Source organism: Stenella coeruleoalba (assembly GCF_951394435.1).
Source record: "Stenella coeruleoalba genome assembly, chromosome: 9".
NCBI classification, from domain to species: Eukaryota; Metazoa; Chordata; class Mammalia; order Artiodactyla; family Delphinidae; genus Stenella; species Stenella coeruleoalba.
The window spans coordinates 12,895,729-12,923,016 of NC_137155.1; the positions used below are offsets into that span (position 1 = coordinate 12,895,729).

The 27,288-nt window shown below is 35.7% G+C and overlaps 1 protein-coding gene across 2 annotated transcripts in view; it reads right to left on the minus strand.

Annotated features, from left to right (window-relative positions):
- The window catches only part of CDK13 (cyclin dependent kinase 13), a 109,706-nt gene that overhangs the window by 28,877 nt on the left and 53,541 nt on the right, over window positions 1-27,288 (minus strand). For both annotated transcript variants that reach the window (XM_079931980.1, XM_079931979.1), the window contains exons 6-7: window positions 11,523-11,712; window positions 10,106-10,162 (exon numbers count right to left, since the gene is read on the minus strand). In XM_079931980.1, the coding sequence (XP_079788106.1) occupies window positions 10,106-10,162; window positions 11,523-11,712 (247 nt within the window). The remainder of the gene's footprint in view (window positions 1-10,105; window positions 10,163-11,522; window positions 11,713-27,288) is intronic.

The window sequence follows — 27,288 nt, forward strand, 5'->3', positions numbered from 1 at the left end:
GTGACATACATGAATTAGCTGGGTGGGGGAACAAAGTCGGAGAAAATTATGATAAGTAGTTTTCTAAAACATTTCAAAGGTCTATGAGCATGTGAAACGTATGGTCTTGCTACTAAGGTACAACTAGGTATCTACAGTCTCAAGAAAAATGTTTAAATTAATGTAAATCTGTCAGTAAATAGTTAATTTTTTTATCTTTTTATGTTTAGAAATTTTTTAAATATATTTTTAAAAAATAAAAGTCTGCTGTATTATGTGGAGAAATTACACAAATTAAGGTTAGTAAATTTTATATTTAAATAAAAGATTATTTTATATGTGCGTTAAAAAGAAACAACAGATCCAAAATGGAGTTACTTGTGTTAACTCCCACACCAGCAAACCAAGACTTACTACCTAACCTAACTGCAGATTCAGCCCCTCCCAGGAAAGGCATCTTAACCAATTGGTCTGGAATTTCCTGGTCAGCACTAGCGAGGTCACCTGCCACACAGACCCCTCCCATCCCTTAAAGGAAAGTGACCTTGCCAATCTGCTTTCTGCTAGTATAACTTTCTTGTCCCTGCCCCCTTCTGCCTTTAAAAACCTTCCATTTTGTATAGCTCCTCAGAGATCCCTTCTACTTACTAGATGGGATGTGGCCTGATTCAGGAAGTGTTTAATAAAACCAATTAGATCTTCGAATTTACTCAGTTGAATTTTGGTTTTTAACCGTATTATATATCAATTTCTAGGCAACATTTAGAACACAGTCATCTTTAGCAGTTAAAATTAGACTAGTTCACGTTTTCATTAACTCTCATCAAATTCAGAAGTGAAAATATTTAGTACATTTTCAAAAATGATTAAACACAGAACTAGATAAACTATACTTCTAGGTGTACAGCAAAAGTACTTAATGTATACCAATTAATAGCTTTTCCAAATATATCCAAATGCTCAGTTTCTGTCAGAAGAAAAGTAAGAACTACGTAAAGACTTGAAACATTCAACAGTAAAATTTGACATAGACAGCTCAATTTTAAAACACTAACATAATCTCTAAATTGTGGAAACTCTTTCATTTATGAAGTAAATAAATATTCAAACTGATATATATTTTTTGTAAAACAAAGTACCATCCCAACATTTCTCTTTACAATCAATGAAATATCAACAGAATAAAGATCAAAGATTATCTGCTCAGTAATAGATTCCAACACTTTGCCCTTCAGGGGAGGTGTGACATGGTTACGGTCTTCCCTACCCTACACACCACAAGCAGTGCTGTATTCCTAACAAAGCGAGCACTGCCTTAAGGGTATATCCCTAGGCTGGCAGGCAGCTCAGCCTCCTGTCTGGTCTGAATAGGTAAAAGGCAAACAGATGATCGGAGCAAGATTTTAGGTCCTTGAAGTATTTGGAGATTCTGGATAAATCCAAATTAAAATTCACAAACCATAGTTGATAACTCTGTTAAAGACCATTCTAAGAAATGAAAAAAAAAAATCATATAATAGGAAGTACCTAAATTAGCTTTAAAATGCTTCACTTTTCCAACAATACATAAAGTCTACACTTACTTCTTTTAGAGCATAACATATTCTTGAGAAAAACATGGGAAGAGTTCAGCTAGCTAAATTCATCGTATGCCCAAATGCCATGTCTCCTTCAGAATCCACTAGGTAAACACCTACCAAAACTACAAAAGAAATTTGGGACCTATTTTTAACACCAACCCAACTTCTAAGGTCAAAAACCCAGGAGTCATCCTTGTTTCCTTTTTCCTTCAAATCTCACATCTAATCTATCAACAACTTCTGTCAACTCTACATCCAAATAGGTCCTAAATGCAACCATTTCCCACGATTTCAAGGAAATCTGAGCCATTACCAACTTTTAGTCGGAGCCACTATTATCTTTTTTTCTGGTACTACTGCAACAGTCTCTTAACTAGTTTCCTGGCCTTGATCTCTAGATTTCCTCCCCCACTTTTAAGTTTTTTAAGCATAAAACCAAGTCATATCAGTTAGTTGCTTAAACTGTCCAGTGATCTCCCACTGCAACTAAATAAAATTTATACTTTACCTCAGGTGATAAGACTATACACTGGAGTATCTCACTTCCTATTTTTACACTGGGCAACATCTTGGCCCCCTTAAACTTTCCAAGTCTGTTTCCAGGGCTTGCAGTTGCTGAGTTCCTTCTACTTGGAATGTTATCTGCCTAGGTCTTCATTAAGTTATCCTCTTCTCATCACTCAGGTCTTAGCTCAATTTTACTTCTCAAAGAATTCTATCCTGGGCTTCCCTGGTGGCGCAGTGGTTGAGAGTCCGCCTGCCGATGCAGGGGACGTGGGTTCGTGCCCCGGTCTGGGAAGATCCCACATGCCGCAGAGCGGCTGGGCCCGTGAGCCATGGCCGCTGAGCCTGCGCGTCCGGAGCCTGTGCTCCGCAACGGGAGAGACCAACAACAGTGAGAGGCCCGCGTACTGCAAAAAAAAAAAAAAAGAGTTCTATCCTAACTGCCTTAGCCAAAATTAGCCAAGCAGCCACCCCCAAGCTCATAGTGTCCCTACAGACACTATTTTATTTGCTTTGTAGCACTTGGTACTTTAAATTCTTTCCTCTATCCAACAGGTTCTCGTTGTCTACCTTCTTTCATGACTATGTAATGAGACCAGGGATTGATCTGTCTTTCTTATCTCTACTACGCAGCCAACAGGTATTATACCTAGGTCAGTGTCTGGCATACAGTAAGTACTTGGCAATATTTTTAATCAACTGATTTATGCCATAACTACATAACAATAAACACAGTCTTTTTCCTCATGCCCTTTCCCCATTCCCTTCTAATTTTACCCTACTTTCCTCCTTTTGATTTTTTTTCAGAAAAATAACTTAAATTTCTGTACCATAACATTGCTACAGAAAAACATAAGTAATTTTTCTCCAATTGACGTTACCTTAGGATCACTTGCACATTCTTATTACACATGCAAATTTAGAAGTCTTAGAAGTACCTGTATTTTAACATATCCAAAAGGAAATTTATTATCTTCTGCCGTAAACCTGCTTCCCGTTTCCTGTCTCAGCAAACGGCATCACAGTTTATGGCAGAGACTGCTAAGCTGTCTTCTAAAATCTGTTCTTCCTTTCTTCAATGGGAGCTGCCCACCTACACTACATTTCCCACCCTCACTGCAGTTAGGTGTGGCCACATGACCAAGTTCTCGCCAATGGAACGTGAACACAGATGCCATTTCTTGGCCTGGCTCATAACACCCCTCCCTCCTCTTTTCTAGCTTCTAGCTGACAGACATGGTGATAGACTTGGAAAGCATGTGAAGAAAGGCAGCAAATCTTCCAATCTGGATCCTTAAATGACTGTATGAAGCAGAGTCACCATTTGATCAAACAATATGGTGAAATATTCTCATTTGTGCAGCAAGGTAAAGTAACAACTGCTCCAGATTACTGAGTGAGAAATATAAACTTCTTATTCTTTAAGCCACTGAATTTTGAGGTTCTCTTTGTTGTAAGTTTAGCTTCTCCTAATTAATAAACCATTTATGCAATTCCTTAAGCAGCAATCTTACTGTAGGGGTAAAGGCAGGATGTGTCTACCAACACAATAGTCAACCATCAAGTTCTAACTATTCTATATCTTATGATATAATTCATCTCCAACTTTCCAACACCTATGCCCATTGCCTAGTTAAAGCCATAATTATCCTACCTAGGTTTTGTTTTGTTTTTTTTAATAATCACTACTTTTTTTTTTGATGTGGACCATTTTTAAAGTCTTTATTGAATTTGCTTCTCTTTTATGTTTTGGTTTTTTGGCCACAAGGCATGTGGGATCTTAGCTCCCCGACCAAGGATCAAACCCGCACCCCCTGCAATAGAAGGCGAAGTCTTAACCGCTAGACTGCCAGGGAAGTAAGTCCTCCATATCCTACCTAGGTTTATTGCAACCCCTGTCTAATTGACTGCCCTTGCTTGCAGACTTACAAGGTCAATCTACTTTCCAAAGTGCAGTCAAAGTGATAGTATAAAATAAAATGCCAATGTTTACACCTTCAATACACACTGCTGCCTCTGGGAGAATATCCACACAAGACTTACAAACTTATTACTTGGTTCTTGCTCTGCCTACACTGAACTATCAGTTCCCTGAGAAGGCTTAGCAAATGCTCATTTTCCAGAGCTAGGACATAGAGCCAGGGAGAGAACAGAGCTGGCAAAAAAACTTTCAAGAAGATAGTTGTGCTGTAATTATGTTTTAAATGTTTTAAATGAACATTTTAAATAAGCTTTTTTTTTTTTTTTGCGGTACGCGGGCCTCTCACTGTTGCGGCCTCTCCTGTTGCGGAGCACAGGCTCCGGACGCGCAGGCTCAGCGGCCATGGCTCACGGGCCCAGCCGCTGTGCGGCACGTGGGATCCTCCCGGATCGGGGCACGAACCCATGTCCCCCGCATCGGCAGGTGGACTCTCAACCAGTGCGCCACCAGGGAAGCCCTAAATAAGCTTTTTAATGTACTTTTCAAAGTTAACACTGACAAAAGACAATGAAAATGATTGTTTTATTAAAGTCAAGGAAAAGCTCATGATAATTTACTCAAAAATTTTACAAAATAGGTGCCATACCTCACTTTTTACCTTAGTGCTTAATGAGGAGAAAGCCAACACTGAGAAAGTATGCAGACAGAAGGACTTTAATCATAAAAGAAAATTCCAAGGTGGGTGGAGTTAGCAGAGAATAAAGCCAATCTCAAACCACCCAATTCAATATTCATTTATAGTATTATGAAGAAAATATTCCATGGTATGATTCGGTTGTTGTGTTTACCAATGTAAAGACAGAAGTGTAAGACACTGAAACTGTTTTTTTTTTTTTAGAAGATGTTGGGGGTAGGAGTTTATTAATTTATTTATTTATTTTTGCTGTGTTGGGTCTTCGGTTCTGTGCAAGGGCTTCCTCTAGTTGTGGCAAGTGGGGGCCACTCTTCATCACGGTGCGTGGGCCTCTCACTATCGCGGCCTCTCTTGTTGCGGAGCACAGGCTCCAGACACGCAGGCTCAGTAGTTGTGGCTCACGGGCCTAGTTGCTCCGTAGCATGTGGGATCCTCCCAGACCAGGGCTCAAACCCATGTCCCCTGCATTAGCAGGCAGATTCTCAACCGCTGCGCCACCAGAGAAGCTCTGAAACTGTTTTGAAACTAGGACATTTAAATCCCAAGAAAACTAAAGTACTGATGTAATAATGAAAATCGATCATCCAAAGTTACACAAATAAATAAAATCCAGAATCCTCAAAATTGAACATTTAGGACTTGGGCTACTAGGTTTGGCTACCCACTGTCAACATGCTAAAGACGGTCTTGTTTACATCACAAAGAGAAAACACAAACTGATGTGATATCACACATGCGAAGTTTTTTTTTCTTTCACGGACTAAAAAAAAAACTACATTATTGAGATATCTACCCAGTCTTTTCACAAAAAAACATTCATCCCTACTAAAAAAGAAACAGGATGGAAAAACATATAGTGAGGTTCTTAGGTGTTACAGAATAAATTAATACTTTAAAAAGAAAACCCTAAAAATAGAAAAAGAACCACTCCAATTTATTCCCACAATTAAAATTAAATCCCAAGCAATAATTCCATAACCTAGCAAAACACACACACATAAAATCCCTCTGACATTAAATTAGAAAAAGAAAACAGTAACTCCAACAAGCTGTTCCTCTTGGACGGCTAGAAACTACCTTTGTAAAAATCCAGAAATAATGGTCTCGATATTAAATATTCTGAATTTCAACTTCTACTGAATATCTTCATCTGTAAATAAGTCTCATTAACAATTTTTGAAAATAAAGCAGACACTATTTCTTTGTCTACTAGGGAAGTGGCACCACCACCAGCAATACTTCTTTTATTTTTCAAACCTCCTACTTTAATGTGGTTAACAAGATATTAAAGTGTAAAGTCATCATAAAACTTTAATGAAATCTCAGGTAATTTTAAATATTTGATGCTATCAAAATATTTCGCATTTATAGACTTTATTAGATACATAAGGAGCTTTAAGGGAGATTGAGAAATGGAAATATCACACAACTTGCTGGAAGACTAAATGAGCATACTTCATTTGGAAAAAATAAAATATAATATTTGAAGGGCCAACAATTAATATTAATATAATTAATATAACATTTGAAGGATCAGAATTAATCAAGCGGTCACTATGAATGTGTTTTATGCTTTAAGGCATATAAAACACAAAAGTTCAAGATAATGATCCCTGTCTTTAAAATAACTACAATTCTAGCTGTAGTGAAAAGACAAGAACAAAAGTAAAAAAACCAGCACCAAGGAGGCAATTTTAATTCTGAATATAATTTCATCTACTCCCTGGACAAGCAGCAAGAGGTAATTCTTCCATTCACACCCTACATAGGTTTGGGAAAATTTAGTTTTGGTTTTAATGGCAATTTTATGAAAAGGCACTAGATGGCGATATTGCCTTCAAAAATGTTTAAAAAGCTATTTTGTTCACTAACTTTCAGAACCACAAAAGAAATGTTTTCCAATACACTATAAATATCTTAGAGATTTGAAATCCTTCATCTTAAAGTTGAGAATAATGACATACAGAGATATTAATTGACTTGTCCAATATTTCACAACTGGTAAAATGGAAATGCCAAGACTAGAGCCAAAGTTTCCTGATTTAGGCCTTAGGATTTTGAGTTCCTTCCATTAAAAAAGTAAACGTGTTAAGTTATAGTTTCTTCTGTAGAAAGTGAAATTAATTTCAACTTACATGTAAAGTGCATATTTTTTCATATGAGATGGTCACATAAAGTGAAAAAGATACTCCATTACTTGGAAAAGCATTGTAGCTAAGACTTGGTAAAATAAAAACTCAGAAGAGGATTTATCATTGTGGCTAAAAGTCTTGGGGAAAGGTGGACTTAAAACAGCTACTAAAAAACTGAACAGATATGAAGAAATGAGGCAAATACCTCTGTTCTCAAGTTCTATATTTTCCAAGGCCAAATAGAGCAAAGCATGAATACTGATGTTCAAAACAAGAAAATGATTCTTCAAGTTTAAAGGAATCATTTTCCCCCCTGATTTTAGCCCAGTGTTTCTGTCCTCTACTGTAGCACACATGACAGAGGAGATCCATACTGGTCACCCACAACCCCATACTCAATTCCTACATACTAGCTGTAGTTCCATCAAGTTTTCCTCATATTCAAAAAAGATATACCGGGACTTCCCTGGTGGTGCAGTGGTGAAGAATCCACCTGCCAATGCGGGGGACACGGGTTCGATCCCTGGCCTGGGAAGATCCCACATGCCGTGGAGCAACTAAGCCTGTGCGCCACAGCTACTGAGCCTGCGTTCTAGAGCCCGCGCTTCAGAACTACTGAGCCCACGTGCCACAACTACTGAAGCTCGTGCACCTAGAGCCCGTGCTCCGCAACGAGAGAAGCCACCACAATGAGAAGCCCACGCACCGCAGTCAAGAGCAGCCCCTGCTCACCACAACTAGAGAAAGCCCGGGCGCAGCAACAAAGACCCAACGTAGCCAAAAATAAAAATTAATTGATTAAAAAAAAAAGATATACCAAATCAAATAAGTGAGAGAGATGTAATTGATGCTACTACAGTGATAAGCTGAAATCTGCTCTATTTTGAAAAAAACAAGAAACCCTACAACAATTTCTTGAACACTTCATTCTACCTGTAATAGCTAATTACTTAGAAAATACTTCAAAAAATATTTGGATGGGGGTATTACGATTTCTTTCTGCTTATGATAACAAAGAAATATGGATGGAAATCTTTTGCTGTATGTTTATTTCAAGAAATATCTAGAAAACTTGGGATAATACAGTGAATATGCTAAAGGCAGTGAATTTCAGTATGTTATTAAAATTTACTAGAATAGTATGTGTATTTTAAAGTCATTCCATTAAATTAAGCCTACTTCTCTAACTGATTTTAAAGAAACTGGAATTATTTGAATCTGAAAAAGAGTAGTTTTAAAGACGTACATAACCCTGAAGGAAAGGATATTTGCTTATAAAACAAAATGATATACCAAGTTTTTAACTTACAAATTTGATTAAGCAGAAAATTTCAGTATACATTACCTGAAGATGCAAAGTTATGGGATTTTAAATTTCCTACTTCCTTAAGTTCAAAATTCTTATATCAATTCAGCAAGGCAATGGGGACCAAGGTTCAGTGAACACGCCACACCCCTGACACTTCATTGAAACCCAACATTCCATTTTAAAAGAGAAAAAAAAAAATCAATGGGAAAATTACGTATAAAATTTGGCTCTATAGTCAGTTCTTCTGGAACATATCTATTCCAATGTGAACAAATATCTGCATAAAAAGAATCTATGAGATGGAAAATGGTAATTTAGCTGTTCTCCATCTCCACTGAAACCTAACACGAAAACAAGAAGAAAGGGATTTATAGTCAAAGTATGACAGACATATACTTCTATTAAGAAAGGATAACCAAACTACAGTGAAATCTCAGTTAAACAGCTAAGCAGGTAGAATCCTTAATTAAGAAGAATTTCCCCCTAAAGAATAGTCATTGAAATTTAGTCATTCAAGAAGTATACTTAAGGACCAATTTATTTTTTTCCTTCAAATTCTATCGAAAGGCACTATTATACACAATGGAAAGAATAAATAATTGGGAGTTGGAAAATTTGAGCTATACACTCTTGATGATACTAACAAATATTTTTGGATCTTTCAAGTCACTCAACCCTTTCTAGGTCTCCGTTTTCTCAAACGCAAAATGAGGGTTAGAGCTGTTAAGCTCTAGAACAACTTCAAACAAACAAACAAGCAAAAACATACCTTTTCTTAAAATAAAATATTAATTAAAAGTGTAGTAAGTTAAATAAAGGCCGAAAAGCTCTGGCTAAAGTAGGTATAGGGGACTGGAGCCCTGTCCATAACAAGCTGTCCATACCACAGTCTGAGTTTAACAGAACTCTAATGTATCCAAAACATACCATTTAAAAACCTCTAAACACTAAAAATAATTTTCAGAATTATGTCACAGGCGCTGCAAGATTAAAAAACAAATTTTTCACTCTTAAAAAAAATTCAAAACGGGAATTTTTTTTTCAACTAACCAGAAACTGGCAAAGATTCAGTGAACATAAATAACTATTGCTAAGAATTCCAATTAACTGATATTTTATTATATCCAATTATGATTACACTAAATAAATTATAGAACTGTCATAAGGAATTTATACATATATGTATATATATTAAAGAAATAATGCTGTCTGACAAGAAAGGAATGGGCTAATAAACTGGAGATATTAAACCCAGTTAATTTCATGGTTTATATAAAATTCCCTACTTCACAAAAATATTTTGAAATCCCATATTATTCTTCTAAGAATAATCCTAATAAGACAAATCAATTTCACTACCATCAGGCACAAAATGAGCCAAGTGGGATACTTGGAATCCCTAACTTTAGCCACAGAAGCTCCACACAAAGAAGTTATACACTGAACTTCCTCACAATAGTTTGTTTAAATAAAAGGTTCTAGGGAGTTTAAAACAAACACACATCTATATATAGATATAACTATAGTTAAAAAAAAAGTTTTAAGTAAGTCCAAAATAATAATTAAAACAAAATATACAAGTTTAAACATGTAACATAAAAAGCATTTACTAAGGTTTTTCATTATACCCCAAAATTACAAACATCTTAACGTCTGGACATGCATTAGAAATTTAAGCATGAATTTTATTTAAAAATTCCTAAGTTCATTTAAGAAACACTTAAAATGGCACATTTGAAAAGAAATTATATTAACCTCTAAGTATGAAAAAATCTATTATTTTTACATTGATTTAATGTATAAAATTTTGTAATTCAAATAGTCAACCCAACATGGTCATGGTATAAAACTTCATTATTTCATGTATTTAAGCATGAAAAGAAAATTTCCTTTTTGTTAAAAAATAAACTATCAATATGGTATTCTTAATATAACTTCTAAAACTGGTCACTAATGTCTATAATATTCAATTGAAAATATTCTTACCTTTCTTCTGAGCTATACAACCGAGCAAGTCCAAAATCTGCAAGTTTTATCTGCCCTCTGGTGGAAGTAAGATAAAATGAAAAAATATTAGTCTACTCTGAATTGATCTTACACATTCATGTTCTATTCCTAGAACTAAGCAAAAATTCACTGATATAACTGAAACTTCGATTATACTGCAGTACCCAAGGTTCTACAGGAAAAGGCAAATAGATAAACTCACAACAATATAAGGCAAAAATTAGTACTTTTCTTCGGATAATTTCAGCTACTATTACACTAGTACTGTTGTTATATTATTATGATATATATATAGTATATTATTATATATAGTAATAATAGTACTAATAGTTTCTCGGTACTATTCAGTTCCTTTTTAGAAAAGTACACTTCAATGAAAATAAAACAAAATGAGGTAATTCATACTACCTTAGTAATAAGACAAATTATTTGTTCAATTCCAGCCAATAATGCGCAAGAAATGAATCACATCATTTTAAATTTATGTTTAATTTTCCACTTCTTAGAGTGACATGGTGCTCTATAGAACACTTGCTACTAACTAAAATCAGGACCAGGCATGCCTCACTTAAACCAACAAATAGTACCAATTACAAGAGAATTATCAGAGTTCAGGTTATGCTGTCAGTGAAATATTTAACATAAGCTTTGAATATGTATGTATGTATGTACGTGCATATACACGTCAAAAAATGTTCACTTTACAACTGTGATGACTGACTGTTTTTTTAAAAAATTCCAAATTAAAAAAGATGCTAAAACCTATTCTTAACCTAAAACTGAAATCACATAATTAATTATTAGAAGAACCATTCACATTATTTGGAAGAATATCAAATGAGAGGGTCAACTAAGTATTTTGGTTGGGGGGAGTGCCTATAATCTTTATTACTTCCCTCCCCCCCACCCCCCCATGGAGGTATGACAGCTGTTATTGACCAACAACAACAAAAGAAAAGGAGTGGTTAAGTAGTCTGCCCAAGGTCACATAAACTACTATATGGTTTATGTATACTAGTATATTGATTCAAACTATTACGTGGATTCAAACTCAGGTCTTTATGACTCGAAAACCCCTATTTATATAAGGTCAAAGGGACTGTAAAGTTCTTTAGAGGTTTGATCCAATTAATCCTATTAAATTCCTTGGATTGAGGGGATGGATGAAACTTCAACAAGTCAACCAAGTATTATTTTACATACATTACAAACTATTATTGGAAGTTAATTAACTAAAGTATATTTAACACAACTTCAGACGTAGCCCAAGCTGTAATATTGATTTTGTTAAAGTAGTCTGAGCAATAAAAACCTAAATTTTAAATCTTTTTAACAGAATCAAGGTACACATTATATAAGACTCATTTTAAACATATATATCAAACTCATATCATACCTATTATTTAGAAGAATATTTGAACACTTAATATCTCGATGCAAAAAGTTCTTCTTATGACAATAATCCAGACCTTCCATAAGCTGTCTCATGAATGACTTTATGTGATTTTCATTAAAATGAACCAAGCCTGATTCCAGTAGTCCCATCAGATCATGGTCCATATATTCAAACACCAGATAAAATGCACCTAAGAACAACAATTAACACATTAAAGATTTTGTTCTTACAACTTTTCTATAGGCTCAGAATTTTTAAAAAATAAAATGCTGGGGAGAAAATTAATCCTTGAAAAGAACTGCTACTTCTGTCATTTAATAATGTTCATGTCCTTCTCTCTGAATTTAATATCAATACCATCCCAAGGAACTATCTAGCCAGTCTTCTTCTCCCAAAGAAAACTGCTATGATATAAAATCAACACTGCTAATTTCCACACTGCATAGTTTCTGGGTATGATTGATGTAAAATAAATTCTTAGCTGTTTTACATATTGAACAAATTGTCTCTCAGCAGAAGCTGAATAAAATCAGTATAGTTCATCAAAGAAAATTTAAAGATGTTGTAAGAATTACTTTTGATAAAAAAAAAAGAGTCTGGGCCCAGTCGGGCTTTAGATGACTTCTATTAAGTTTTCAATAAACATATAATTTAATTCTTTTATACAGCTCCAGAGCATTTGAAAGCATACAAATTACAACTTTATTTTATAATACCAGCTTATTAATCCTGCTACTAAATCCTAAAACAGCACATAGCACATACACAACATACATATGATAGATTCAAAATTCCTAAATGAAACTTGCACAAATTGAATCTAAAGCTGTATCTACAAATATCTCAATCAGGCAGTTTAATTTATCAATTTGAGAATGGAAAAGCTAATAAAATTCAATACATCTATCTTTCAAAGTAAAAAAGTTATCAATATGCCAAAAAAAAGGCATCTGAAGAAAGTTCATGATCAGTTTGTGATTAAAAACAGAGCAAAGGGAATTCCCGGACGGTCCAGTGGTTAGGACATGGTGCTTTCACGGCAGGGCCCAGGTTTGATCCCTGGTCCAGGGATCCTGCAAGCTGTGGGCACGGCCAAAAAAAAAAAAAGAACAGAGCAAAGATTTCACAGTAAACTTGCAATAGAAAGATTCTTTCTTAAAAGTTTATAATGGTACCTCTCTGAAACCAACAACTATTGTCATATTTAATAGTAAAATGTCAGATGCTGTACACAAGACAAGAATGTTCATTATTACTAACTATTCTAGAAGTTAGTAAGTAAAATTAAAAACAAAGTATAAAAACTTAAAGTGACAAAAACATGATTATTGGTAGATGAGATGACGATTCTAAAAGATCCAAAAGAATAAAAAAGTAGCTGTGTTAGAAAAAAATCATACACAAAAAATAAAAGACTTTATATATGCCAGCAACAATTAGAAATTAAAATTAGAAACAATTAGAAAGTAAAATTTAAATGACTTTGCAATAGAAAAAAAATACTACAAACAACTAGGAATAAACTTTAACAATTATACAAATTTATTAAGGATTCACCAAATTGTAAAATTCTGTATTTTAATGCAATTTCAGTAAAAGGACCAATGATTTGTTGTTTCTTTTGCTGAAAGAACACTTGAGAAACTAACTCTAAAGTTCACCTTGAAGAAAACAAAACCAGAGTATCAACCAAAACGTTTCTTAAAATAAACATTTGCCCTACCAGAAATTAATATGACCTACTGTACTACTGGGACACATAGAAAAATGCATATAATATATACCAGAAAAAAAAATCCCAAATACGTATCTACTAACTATGAAAACAGCCATTTTAAATCAGTGAAGGAAAAAGAGAGGCAGAATAGTACTGGGACAAAGGCAGTAACCCCAAAGGCAGATTGGGAATTATACCAAAAATAAACCTATTAAAAAACTGACAAATTTCACTAAATAAAAATTTAGAAACACATATGGTAAGAAATAAATATGAAATAGAGGTAAAAGGCAAATAAACGACAAGCTGAAGAACCTATTTGCAACATAACAGATTAATTTTCTTAATATAAAACAAAGTCTTGGGGCTTCCCTGGTGGCGCAGTGGTTGAAAGTCCACCTGCCGATGCAGGGGACACAGGCTCGTGCCCCGGTCGGGAAGATCCCACTTGCCGCGAAGCGGCTGGGCCCGTGAGCCATGGCCACTGAGCCTGCGCGTCCGGAGCCTGTGCTCCGCAACGGTAGAGGCCACAACAGTGAAAGGCCTGCGTATCGCAAAAAAACAAAACAAACAAACAAAAAAACTTACTACAACAACTAAAAAAAATAAAATATCTTGATAATTTGTTATATTGATTACATACTGGAATAATCTATTGATATACTGGGTTAAATAAAAATATTATTAAAATGAACAGAGCTTTCAAAAATGAGACTAACCGATTATTTTAAATTAAAATATAATGTCTTGCATTCTGTTTCTATTAGACAGTACTGAATTAGAGTAAGAATTGAAACAGAAGAGCTAAAACTATCTCTGCATGCAGATGACCTGAACGTTTGTTCTCTGAAAGGACATATACATTCAATTTAAAAAACTGTTAAAAACAGTGACACAATTTAGAAAAACAGCAGAAATAAAACATACAGTAGTCACTGGGCTTCCCTGGTGGCGCAGTGGTTAAGAAACTGCCTGCCAATGCAAGGGACATGGGTTCGAGCCCTGGTCCGGGAAGATCCCACATGCCATGGAGCAACTAAGTCCGTGAGCCACAACTACTGAGCCTGCGCTCTAGAGCCCGCGAGCCACAACTACTGAAACCCCCATGCCTAGAGCCTGTGCTCCGCAACAAGAGAAGCTGCCGCAATGAGAATCCTGTGCACCTCAATGAAGAGTAGCACCTGCTCTCCACAACTAGAGAAGAGCCCGCGCACAGCAATGAAGACCCAACGCAGCCAAAAATAAAATAAATTTTTAAAAAAAGATCTAAAAAATAAAATAATAAAACATACAGTAGTCATTAACATAGCTACCAGTTAAAAGAAAAACATGGAGGTCCCATTTATAATAAATAATTTTTTTTTAATTTAAGAAATGTGCAAAATACATCAGAGATAAATTACAGAACACTTTTAAAAGGCAAAAAACTATAATTAAAAAAATGGATACATTCTTAGGAAGGCTCAACATGATAAAGATTTTCCCTAAGTAATTTATAAATTAAACAAAGCTCTATTTTTAAAAATACCTTGTTTTCTTCCTACAATCAGATAAGCTGACGTTATATCCACACAGGAAAATAACTAAGTAAGAATAGCAATGAAAATATCTGAAAGAGAAAGGCGGGGTGGGCACTAGGCTCTACCAGCCCAGACAGTTTAAGACAGAACAGTGAATTCCTATAATTAAAAAGTGTGATACTGCGAAAGGAACATGAAATAAAACAAATCCAGAATTATACCCAGGTATATATGGAACTTTAGTAAATGATAAAGATGGCATCATATCAATTCAGTGGGAGAAAAGATCAACTTATTATAAATCAGCAATATTGGGACAACGTGAATAGCCAGATAGAAATAGTTAAAACTGGTCTGTTCCTCACAACATATATACCAGCATAAAAAGCAAATGAACCAGTATTAAAGATAAAAAATAAAACCATGAAAGTATTTTTTTAAACATGAATTCCTTAATAACCTCAGAGTGGGGAAAACTTTCCTAACTAGGAATCAAACCAAGATGCAACAGGGGAAAAGGGGGAAAAGACTGATAATGTGACTATGTAAAAACAAAAATCTACTGAGCAGCTGAAAACACTGTAAGCAAATTTTGAAAAATATAGCAAACTGGCAAAAAACCATTAGCAACTTATTCCAGATAAATTACTTATACCCACTAAAAAAGCCTCTCTAAATTGAAAAGAAAAAGATTAATAACCGCACAGAAAAGTGGGCAAAAGACAGATAACCCAGACCACACACACGAGCAGTAGCCAACTGCCCTTAAACCAATGGAAAGTCGCTTAGCCTTGCTCATAATAAAAATGTATTTCTCAAGCTAAAACTTCACCACAATAACAAATTAACAACAGCTCAAATGTATGACACCAGATTCTAATGGCAAAGCTGTAAGGAACACTCTCATACACTGCTAGGAATTTGGCAATATCTAGCTAGCTTAATCATATTTAGCATTTCCATTTCTGTTTGACCTAACCAGCCCAATTCTACGGGCCTGTCCAACAATTCACTGACAAAAATACAAGATGGTGTAGGCAGACAGCTATTCAAAGCAGCATTATTTCTAATAGCAAAAGACTGGAAACAATGCAAGCATCTATCAGTGGGAGACTAACGGAATAAACTGATACATCCACACAGCAGAGTACTGTGTAGCCATATCTATCTACTGATATGGAGTAATTTTCAGTATATATAATTAAATGAAAAGAACCAGGAACAGTACAGCAGTTATTAATATGACATCTTTTATATAAAAGGGGGAGGGTGAATATGTAGCAAAGAAAAACTGTAAGGATGAACTAAACACTTAAAAAAAAAGGTCGTCCCTGGGTAAGGGAGAGAACTGGAAAAAGGAATGAAAATGAGACTACTCTGAATGTGCCCTGCTTTACAGCTTTGAGTTTGGAACCATGTAAATGTTTCACATGATTAACTATACATCATCACACTGAAAAGGTTAGAAAAACAGTACCTGAAAAATTAGAAACAGATGAACCTACACGTGTATCAAACCGTCTATACTAACATTAACTGATTATGGATTCTGACTATATTATCCCTAGTGGGGCATATGCTAAGGACAAAAAGAACCAATAAGAAATCTTAAACTGCATTCAGTAGTCTTCTTAGTAATTAACATTGTTATCTTGAAATTATTATATGTATATTGTAGGACAATGCTAATTTCTTAGGAACCAAGGTTTTTAGTATTAAAAAAAAGACAAGTATAGGATCAAAAATTTATAAATCCTGCACTTTTAATTTTAAATTAAAATCATTTACAGTAGCCAGCCTCTAAGGTGACCCCAGTAATTTTCATCTGCTGGTATCCATGCCGTCCATTCAAGGATGGCCTGTGTGACCAACAGAATATTGAAGACGTGGTAATGTCACTGACCACCAAGGCTAGGTCATAAAGATATTGCAGCTTCCATCTTATTTTCCTGGATCATTTGCCCCGAGAGAAGCCAGCCACCAAGCTGTCAGAATAGTCAAGCAACACTTTTGAAAGGCCCGTGCTAAGAAGAACTGAGACCTCCCCTCAACAGTGGAACGACAGTTTGCTAGCGATGTGAGGGAGCCACCCTGGAGTAGATTGTCCCAACCCTAGTTACACCTTCTAGTGACTACAGCTCCAGTCAACATCTCACTGCAATCTCATGAGAGAATCCAAGCCAAAACCGCCCAGCCAAGATGCTCCCAAATTCCTGCCCAGAGAAACTGTAAGAGATAATAGCTTCCAGCATCACCTCTGAAGTACAATTGTCAAAGAAGTGAACTTATATCTAAATAATCATCTAGATCTAACTTCCATTTATATGAAATATCAGGGTTAGAAGAACAAGCTACCCGCCACCAAAAGGACGGATACTGTAGATGACAACAGACTTAAGATAATAATTAACCACATACAATGTGCAGATTTCTTGTTTGCATCCTGATTCAAAGAAAGCCAACTATTAAAAATATTTTTGAGACAACTACATGAATATGGACAGTTAGATAATAATATAAAATTGCCAATTTTGTTAGGTAGGCCTCCTTCTTGTCTTTTTTAACATAATAGCAACTTCATTATAGATTACAGGCAGATAATCAAGAATTTATGTTTACAATATAATGCATGGGATTCACTCAAAAATAACCCAGCAAAATAAAAACAAGTCGAGGGAGAGAAATAAACAAGATTAGCAAAATGTGATAACTGCTAAATGTGAGGGATGGGGACAATGGGATTCATCATACCATCTTCTCTACTTTTAAGTATGTTTGAACATTTCAGTAATACTGAATTTTTTAAGTGTCTGAAACAAAACTAAATAAATGAAAATTTTAGAAGGCATTCAAATTATGCTGAATTAAGGGATATATTTATTATTCCCATATTTTTAATTTGTTTTTATTTCTATCGAGGTTGTATATTTACGTAGTTTTAAGCAATGTTTTCAAACTGTGGGTCATGAAATCAGTTTAGTAGGTCACGACCTGCATTTCAAAAAGTTTTTTCTATTGCTTGATATTTTTTCCTATATTGTATTTAAACATTAATAAAATCATATGTAATATTTTTTATATAGCATGCCAAATAAAATTTCACTTTGGTAGGAATTTATATGCATACATATGCTTAGAAAAATGTCCAATATCAAAATTCTAAGAGCAGTTTATCTCTGTGTGAGCAGATGGGTGATTTTTACTTTCTTCTTATGCTGCCATCTTCTGACTTTTCTACAAGGAGCACAAATAATAATTTTTAAATATATTAACAACTGTGCCTAATATACAAATTTATAAGGAAAAAACAAATAACCCAAATGAAAGAAATGGCAATATCACAAATAAATATGCACATAGGAAATCAAAACTGTAAACATATGTAAGATGCTTCAGACCTCACTAGTAATCAGGAAAGTACTAATCAAAGAAACAATGAGAAACCATTTTCACCTGTCAGATTGGCAATATCCAGTGATGTCCAAATGAAAGGAAACTCATACACTGCTACAATTTTTTGGCAAAGTATGCTGACAAAAGAAAATATCCCTTGACTTGAATATCCCACTTTTGGAAGTAACCTAAGGAAATATCAGCACCAGTATGCAAGTATACATGTATAAGCACATTTCTAGCAGTATTGTTTGTAATGGAAAAAAGATGGGGAAAACTGAGTGCCCATCAAGGGAGAATGGCTGAATAAGCCCAGTATATCCATACCACGGCATATTATGCAGCTAGATAAAAGAAAGTTTTATCACCTAGAGATGTGTTGTATTCCTTAATAAGAAAAGTAAAATACAGAATTAAAAAAAAAACCCCACAATTAGCACAGAGGACTTATGGTTTCTCGTCCAACAGTAAGGAGTCTGGAAGTCACCACACCCATCCTCACAATGAGAAAACAGCAAAACAAACTAAAAATCAACAGTTCTTCTTAGATCCATCAGAGACTGAGGTCACAGAGCAAAGCACTGCCCCCAAAATTGGTGAGAGAGACAGGCAGATACAGAGAATCACCAGTTCACCAGAGGAGAGGCCCAGAAGCAGAAGCCTCCACAAGAACCATTACCTTGGTAGGAAAGCCTAAACTATAATTGAAAAATTGCTAGAGGCTCAGTGTGAACAAGTTTAAGAGTTAAAAACTCCAGGGGTTCCAGTCTTAGGGAAGCCCCCACCACCACCTTCTGTGAGTTTTATCACCAGGAACCCTACCAGCTTATCACACTGAAGATCAGAGATAAATCAAGTTGTTCTTCCAGCAAGGGGAGAGGAAAAACAGTCATGATGAAATACACCCTAATCATTCTGTTCTTTACCAAGGTTTGCCCTCAAGAGAAACTATTTTACCAGAGCGTAACCAACTGGGGTTCAATAAGAGCCTTATCAGCCGGGCAAAGAGGAAATATCCAACTCCAGAACACTCTAGCCTTTGACTTAGGGGAAAGAAACACTGACCTCCAGCACCTTTTAGCATTCCTGTCTCACTTCAGAGGGAAAAGAAACAAGAAAACTGATAAACATGTCTGAAGGATATAGGCTCACTAAAAAACTGAGACCAAATCACAGGACTACAGAACACTTCCCCTCCCCCCATAACTTACCATCATATATAATAACAGGGTACAACATCTGAAAGAACTGCATATCTCAGACCTTATTTAAGAAGTCTCCACAGAAACCAAAAGACAACAGGGGAGGAAATCTTAGCCTCTGACACAGCTTCCGCAAACAATAAACACAACCTAACTGCTAGCCAGATAAACATAAAACCTTACACTAAAGGCCGATTTATCTGTTTATTTTATCCAATACCTCTTTATAGTCTGAAGAGAAAAAGCAAGCATCAGGGAGATTCAGATATAGAAGAGAAATTGGAATTATCAAACCAGGAATTTTTAAGTAACTATGATTAATGTTCTAAGGGTTCTAACGGAAAAATTAGACAATATGCAAGAACAGATGGGTATTGTAAGCACAAAAATGGAAATTCTAAGAAACAACCAAAAGAAAATGACAGAAATCAAAAACACTGTAACAGAAATAAAGAATGCCTTTGATGGGCTCATCAATACACCAGACATACAAGAGCAAAGAATCAGTGAGCTTGAAGATATGTCAAAAGGAACTTCGAAAAGCTGAAATGCAAAGGAAAATAAAGAGAAAAAAAGAATATCCAAAATGTGGGACAATTACAATATACATGTAAATGGGAATACTAGAATCAAAGGGGGAAGGGAGGAAGGAAGGAAGGGAAGGAGGAAGGGAGGGAGGGAGAACAGAAAAAATACTAAAAGTAATAATGATTGAAATTTCCCCAAATGATAAATATCAAACCACAGATCCAGGAAATTTAAAGAATATAAAGGAGGATAAATATTAAAACATCTACACCTAAGTATATCACATTCAAACTACTGAGAATCAAAGACAGAAAGAAAATCTTGATAGAAGCCAGAAGGAAAAAAAACAGCTTACCTTTACAATAGCAAAGATAAAATGTATACTGGATTTCTCCTCGGAAACCATACAAGCCAGAAGAGAGTGAAATGAAATATTTAAAGTGTTGAAAGAAAAAACCTAACAACTTAAATGAAGGTAAAATTAAAATCTTTATTTTTCTTATTGATTGACCAAACAGTTAACAGTCTGTTCAAAATAATAATAGCAAAAATGCATTCACTGAGTATAGCTTGTGGATAAGTAAAATGAAAACCAATGTTATAAGGGATGGGATGGAGGAAATGGGAATAGTCTGTTATGAGGTACCTATACAACCTAAAGTAGTATAATGTTATTTTATTTTATTATTTTATTTTTTATTTTTTTGTGGTACGCGGGCCTCTCACTGTTGTGGCCTCTCCCGTTGCGGAGCACAGGCTCTAGATGCTCAGGCTCAGCGGCCATGGCTCACGGGCCCAACCACTCCATGGCATGTGGGATCTTCCCGGACTGGGGCACAAACCCATGTCCCCTGCATCGGCAGGCAGACTCTCAACCACTGTGCCACCAGGGAAGCCCTATTTATTTATTTTAAATTTATTTTATTTATTTTATTTCTGGCCGCGCTGGGTCTTCACTGTTGTGTGTGGGCTTTCTCTAGTTGTGGCGAGCGGGGGTTACTCTTCATTGCGATGCGCAGGCTTCTCATTGCCGTGGCTTCTCTTGTTGCGGAGCAGGGGCTCTAGGCGCACAGGCTTCACTAGTTGTGGCGCACGGGCTCAGTAGTTGTGGCTTGTGGGCTCTAGAGAGCAGGCTCAGTAGTTGTGGCGCATGGGCTTAGTTGCTCTGTGACATGTGGGATCTTCCCAGACCAGGGCTCGAACCCACATCCCCTATACTGGCAGGTGGATTCTTAACCACTGTGCCACCAGGGAAGCCCAAAAGTAGTAAAATGCTATTTTAAAGAGGACTTGGACAAATTGTAAATGTACATTGCAAACACAAGGGCAACAACTAAATAAAAATTTTAAAAGAAGAATAGTTGATATGCTCAGAAAAGAGAAGAAATAGAGTCATATAAAAAGACTAAGACAAAAGAAGGCAGAAAAAGAGTAGAAGAAAAACAAGCAAGGGCAACTAATAGAAAATATAACAAATACAGTAGATAATAATCCAACTATATCGACAAGTACTTTAAATGCCAACAGTCTAAAATACACCAATTAAAACACACAGAATGTTAGAGTGAATTAAAAAGGAAAAGAAAAAAAGACCCAATTGTACGATGCCTACAAGAAATCCACTTTAAATATAAAGACAGAGTAATACTAAGCAAAAGAAAGCAGGAGTAACTATATTAAATTTCAGACAGAGCAGACTTAAGAGCAAAAGAAGTTATCAGGAATAAAGAGGAGCATTACATAATGATAAAGGAGTCGATTTTCCAAGAAGACATAACAAGCTTTAATGTGTATACTCCTCAAAACGAAGTCTCCACTATTACACTTGGAGACTTCAAGACCCCTCTGACATTAATTGACACATGCAATGAGACGAAATCAGTGAGAACATACAGCACCATCAATCAACTGGATCTAACATATCTATATTAATATTTCAACAACAGCAGAATACATCTTCTCAACTTCCCATGAAACATTCACCAAGACAGACCACAGTCACAGGCATAAAACACACCTAACAAATTTAAAAGAACAGAAATCATACAAAGTATGCTAATGGAATTAAACTAGAAATCAGTAACAGAAAGATAGCTGGAAAACTGCAAAATACTTTTTAAATTTTTTTCTAAATAACACGTGGGTTACATAAGAAGTCTAAAATACATTTTTAAATATTTTGAAGTACATAAAAATAAAAACGCAATTTACCAAAGTACGTGGGATACAGCAAAACTATTGCTTAGGGGAAAATTACAGCACTGAATACACGTATTAGAAAAGAAGACCTAAAATCAATAACCTATGCGTCCACTTTAGGAAACCATAAAAACAGCAAAGTAAGCAGAAGAGAATAATAAAAATTGTAACAGAAATCAGAGATATTGAAAATGGGAAATGAAGAGAAAAAAAAAAAAGTCAGTGAAACCGAAAACTGATTCTCTGAGAAGAATAATATAATTGGTAAGCCTCTAGCCAGGTTAACTAAGGAAAAAATTACTAATATCAGACATGAAAGATGGGACATCACTATTGCTCCCCAAAGCATTAAAAGCATAGTAAAGGAATATATGAACAGCTCTATGCCGACAAATTTTATATTCTAGATGAAATGAACCAATAATTTGAAAGACACAATCTACCAAAACTCACACAATGAGAAACAGATAATCTGAATAGGCCCAAATCTATTAAAGAAAAGGATCAATAATAGCCTTCCAAAACAGAAAGCACCAGGCCCAGATGGCTTTACTGGTGAATTCCACCAGACATTTAAGGAAGAAATTGTACCAGTTCTCTACAATCTCTTCCAGAAAATACAAAGAGACAAGACTACTTCCTAACTCATTCTATAAGGCCAGCATTACTCTTAATACCAAAACCAGACAACTGATCTTCAACAACAGAGCAAAGGCACTTTTGTACGAAAGGGAAAGTCTTCAACAAATGCTGCTTAACAAGCGGACACAGACATGCCGGGAAAAAAAAAATTCAAATCTAGATACAGACCTTACACACGTCACAAAAATTAACTCAAAATGGATCATAGACCTAAGGGCAAAATGCAAAACTAAAAAACTCCTGGAAGATAACAAGGAAGAAAACCCAGGTGATCTTGGGCTTGACAATGACACCAAAATCACAATCTGGAAAAAAGAAATGGTGTGCTTGTGAAAGAAGCTGGAGTTGATTAAAATTAAAAACTTCAGCTCTGCAAAAGACACCATTAAGAGAACGAAAAGACAAGCCAGACTGGAGAAAATCTTATAAAACACATCTGATAAAGGACTGGTATACAACATATACAAAGAAACCCTAAAACTCAACAATAAGAAAACAAAAAGCCCAATTAAAAAAATGAGCAAAAGATCTGAACAGATACATCACCAAAGAGAAGACACAGATGGCAAATAAGTATATGAAAAGATTATCAACATCATATTTCAATAGAGAATGGCAAATTAAAACAACCATGGGATACCATACATACTTATCAGAATGAAAAAATCCATAACAATGACAATGCCAAATGCTGGTGAGGATATGGAACAACAAACTCCCATTCATTGCTTGTGGGAATGCAAGATCATACAGCCACTTTTCAAGACACTTTGGAAGTTTCTTACAAAAGCAAACATACTCTTACCATACAATCCAGCAATCACACTCCTTGACATCTACCCAAAGAGGCTGAAAACTTATATTTACACTGAAACTTGCACATGAATGTTTATAGCTGCTTTATTCATAATTGTCAAAACTTGGAAGCAACCAAGATATCCCTCAGCAGGTGAATGGATAAATACACTGTGGTACATCCAGACAATGGAGTATTGATCAGCACTAAAAAGAAATTAGGTATGAAGCCATGAAAATCCATAGAGCAAACTTAAATGCATATTACTAAGTGAAAGAAGCAAATATGAAAAGCCTACATACTGTATGTTTCCAACTTTGATGATATTCTGGAAAAGGTAAAACTATGGAGACAGTTAAAAAATCAAGTGTTTGCTGTGGTTGGGGGTGGGAGTGGGCAATGAATAGGCAGAACACAGGATTTTTAAGACAGTGAAAGTATTGTGTGTGTGTGTGTGTGTGTGTGTGTGTGTGTGTGTGTGTGTTCCTGTCAGATTCTCTGTGGGGCTTTATATGCCTCTCGTCTTTATCCCTCTTTCTCTGTGTCCCCGTCTGTGGGTCTATCAAACTGTGGGGGTTTTTTTTCTTTTTTTTTTTTTGCCGTACGCGGGCCTCTCAATGTTGTGGCCTCTCCCTGTTGTGGCCTCTCCTGTTGTGGAGCACAGGCCCCGGACGCGCAGGCTCAGCAGCCATGGCTCATGGGCCCAGCCGCTCCGCGGCATGTGGGATCTTCCCGGACCCGGGCACGAACCCGTGTCCCCTGCATTGGCAGGCGGACTCTCAACCACTGCGCCACCAGGGACGCCCCAAACTGTGTTTTTGTTGGACTCTGTATCTCTGCTTGACTGACTGCCTGACTGACTCTCTCTCTCTCTCTCAGTTTATATACTTAAATATATATTTTTATTATTTCTATTTCCATTTTTGTGCATAGACAACGGTCTTGAAGGATATATAACAGGCTGTTAACCCTGGCTGGGTTGGGCAAAGTAGCAAGAGAAATGGGAAATTAATTGGTTTTCTTTTTGGCTGTGTTGGGTCTTCGTTTGGGCTTTCTCTAGTTGCAGGGAGCGGGGACTACTCTTTGTTTCGGTGCTCAAGGTGGTTGCTGCAGCAATAGCCCCTTCTTGCTCTCAGGCTCACACCTCACAAGTAAGAGGACCCCACTCAATACATGAGATCTCAGGAAAAGTCTCAGCCTTGCGACAGAAAGACTGTAAGGCTCTAACTGGCCAGACCTGAACGACATGCATCTCGGGAGCTAGAAGTGAAGTCAGTTCCACAGTTACATGGACTAAAAAGAGAAAAAAGCTGGAACCTCAAAAACAAAAACAAAAAGCTCAAGGCTATTATATGAAGTAAATAGGAAGTAGGGTAAATTGGTGGTAGCAGACACCAAAACATGTCCAATACAATACCTACCCCAAAGTATGGCCAATATCAAGCTATATTCATGAAGCTGAGTTTTTCAACTTATATTAAATCTAGAACATAATGTAAAATTCCAATTCCTTTTTAGAAAACTCATGTAAAGCCAGAGACAAATAACAAAAAAGCTTTCTGAAGTACAAAAATCATTCAATTCCTGTTACTACCCCAAGTACCTGTAAAAATGGACAAATCTTATGAGTGTATAACAGTTGTTATTAGAAAATCCCTTTATACACTAAAATGACCCCAAATCCCCAAATCGGAAGTCCGGTACCTGAAAACCTAGAAGTGAAATGAACTTAAATCCTATTAACAAGTCCAATAATGGAAGACAAGTCAGTAAATAACTATTATGTTCACTAAAATAAAACACTGAAGTCAGAACATTAAAAAAAAGAGTATATCAATGCAACTTTCCACATCCTAAATTAAAAATGGTCAATAATTCCATTACCTTTATGACTCAGCATGGTTGGCTGCCAATTCCCACCTGTCCTACAGATACAGACTAACTTAAATGAAAAAAAAAAAATGTGTGTAACCTTTACTTTGCTCAGCAGAGCAGGTATTTCTCAATCTTCTTACATAACACTCTAGTGTCTTCAGATTTCACGTAAAGCCAATGAATCGACCTCTGTATAACTCAGCTATCTCTTTCTTGCCAAATAAGCTCCTGAGTTCTGAAAGTGGTACTTTTCTTAGTTTCTTTCCTTCTTATGATATTCTAATTTGGGTACATTTTATGTTAAGTAGGTTCTTGGCAACCCTCCTGCTGGTGACTGGTTTACAGATATGCAGGCATAAGTACATCTTCAAAGAGCCATGGGAAGCCAGGATGTCTCTCACCAGATACGAACAACTGCCTCTCCAAGCCATACTACGGTGAGAATGAAACAGACAGTATGGATAGCATAACTTGGGTCTTTGGTGACATCCTTAAGCCATTGAACCAACTTACCCTAAAGCCTGCCCAATCTCTGGACCTCTTCCTATGAAAGCTAAGAGACTTCCACACAGTTTAAACCATTCCAATTGGACTTTCTGTTACTCTGCTGAAATCACTCTAATACAAGTGAGATGGCTAATTTTATGTGTCAATTCAGCTGCACTATAGTACCCAGATGATTGGTCAAAACCAGTCTAGATGTTGTGTAAAGGTATTTTTAGATTTAATTAACATTTAAATCAGTAGACTTTGAGGAGAGCTCAAATGTGGGTGGGCTTCATCCAATCATTTGGAGTCTTAACAGAAAGGACTGAGGTCACTTACAGAAGAAGGAATTCTGCTCCAGACTGTCTTTGAACTCAAGACTACAACATCAACTCCTGCCACAATTTCCAGCTTGCCAGTAGGCCTTACAAATGACAGACTTGCCTGCCTCTACAATCATGTGACCCAATTCCTTAAAATCAATCTCTCTGTATATATGTATATACCCTAATGGTTTTACGTCTTGAAGCAATAAGCTCAACAGTTTTCCTTAAGTTTATTACATTTTAAAGAACAAAACTTTTTTTACAGATTTGATATATTAGTTGACAATAATAAATTGCACATATTCAGAAGGTATACTTTAAATAGTTTTCACACAGGTATACACTTGTGAGACTGTGGCTACAATTAAGATACTGAACACATCTATCACCCCAACAGGTTTCCTAGTACTCCCAGAATATATCTATCTGTAAAACAAAAATTGGAATAAACTTTATATATTCCTTTCTAAACTTTTTTCAGTTCATAATATAGAGGGTAAACAATTTTCCTTATTATCATTTAACTTTTACATAATTTTAATAGCTATATGGTATTCCACAGTAATAACATGCCATAATTCTGTTTAATAATCCTTTATTGTTAGATGGTTAAGTTGTTTCTAACATTTTGCAATAAGCAATAAGCAATGCTATGAAGAAGTCTCATAGCTACATCAATGTAAAGTCATGATTACTTCCTTATATGCTTCTAAAAATAGAATTGCTAATTTACAAGACATTACCTTCTAAGAAATAATAATTATAATATCAACGTCAAATATGTACAGAGCATTTAGTATGTGCCACATACCCTACCATGCCCTTAAACACTCTCTGAAAGTTATACCAATTTTCACTCTCAAGCATTACATAAATATACCCATCTATGGTCTATACACTGACCAAGTTTTTTAAAAAATCCTTGCCCTTCTCCAAATAAACCTCAATGTAATTCCAGTCAAATCTCCACTGATAAGTTTTCACAGCTCATATCCATCTAAATGCATGAAAATATGCAAGATCTTCTCTTAAGGGGGGAGAGGAGAGGAGACCCTTACCTACAGAAATTAAAAGGTAATATA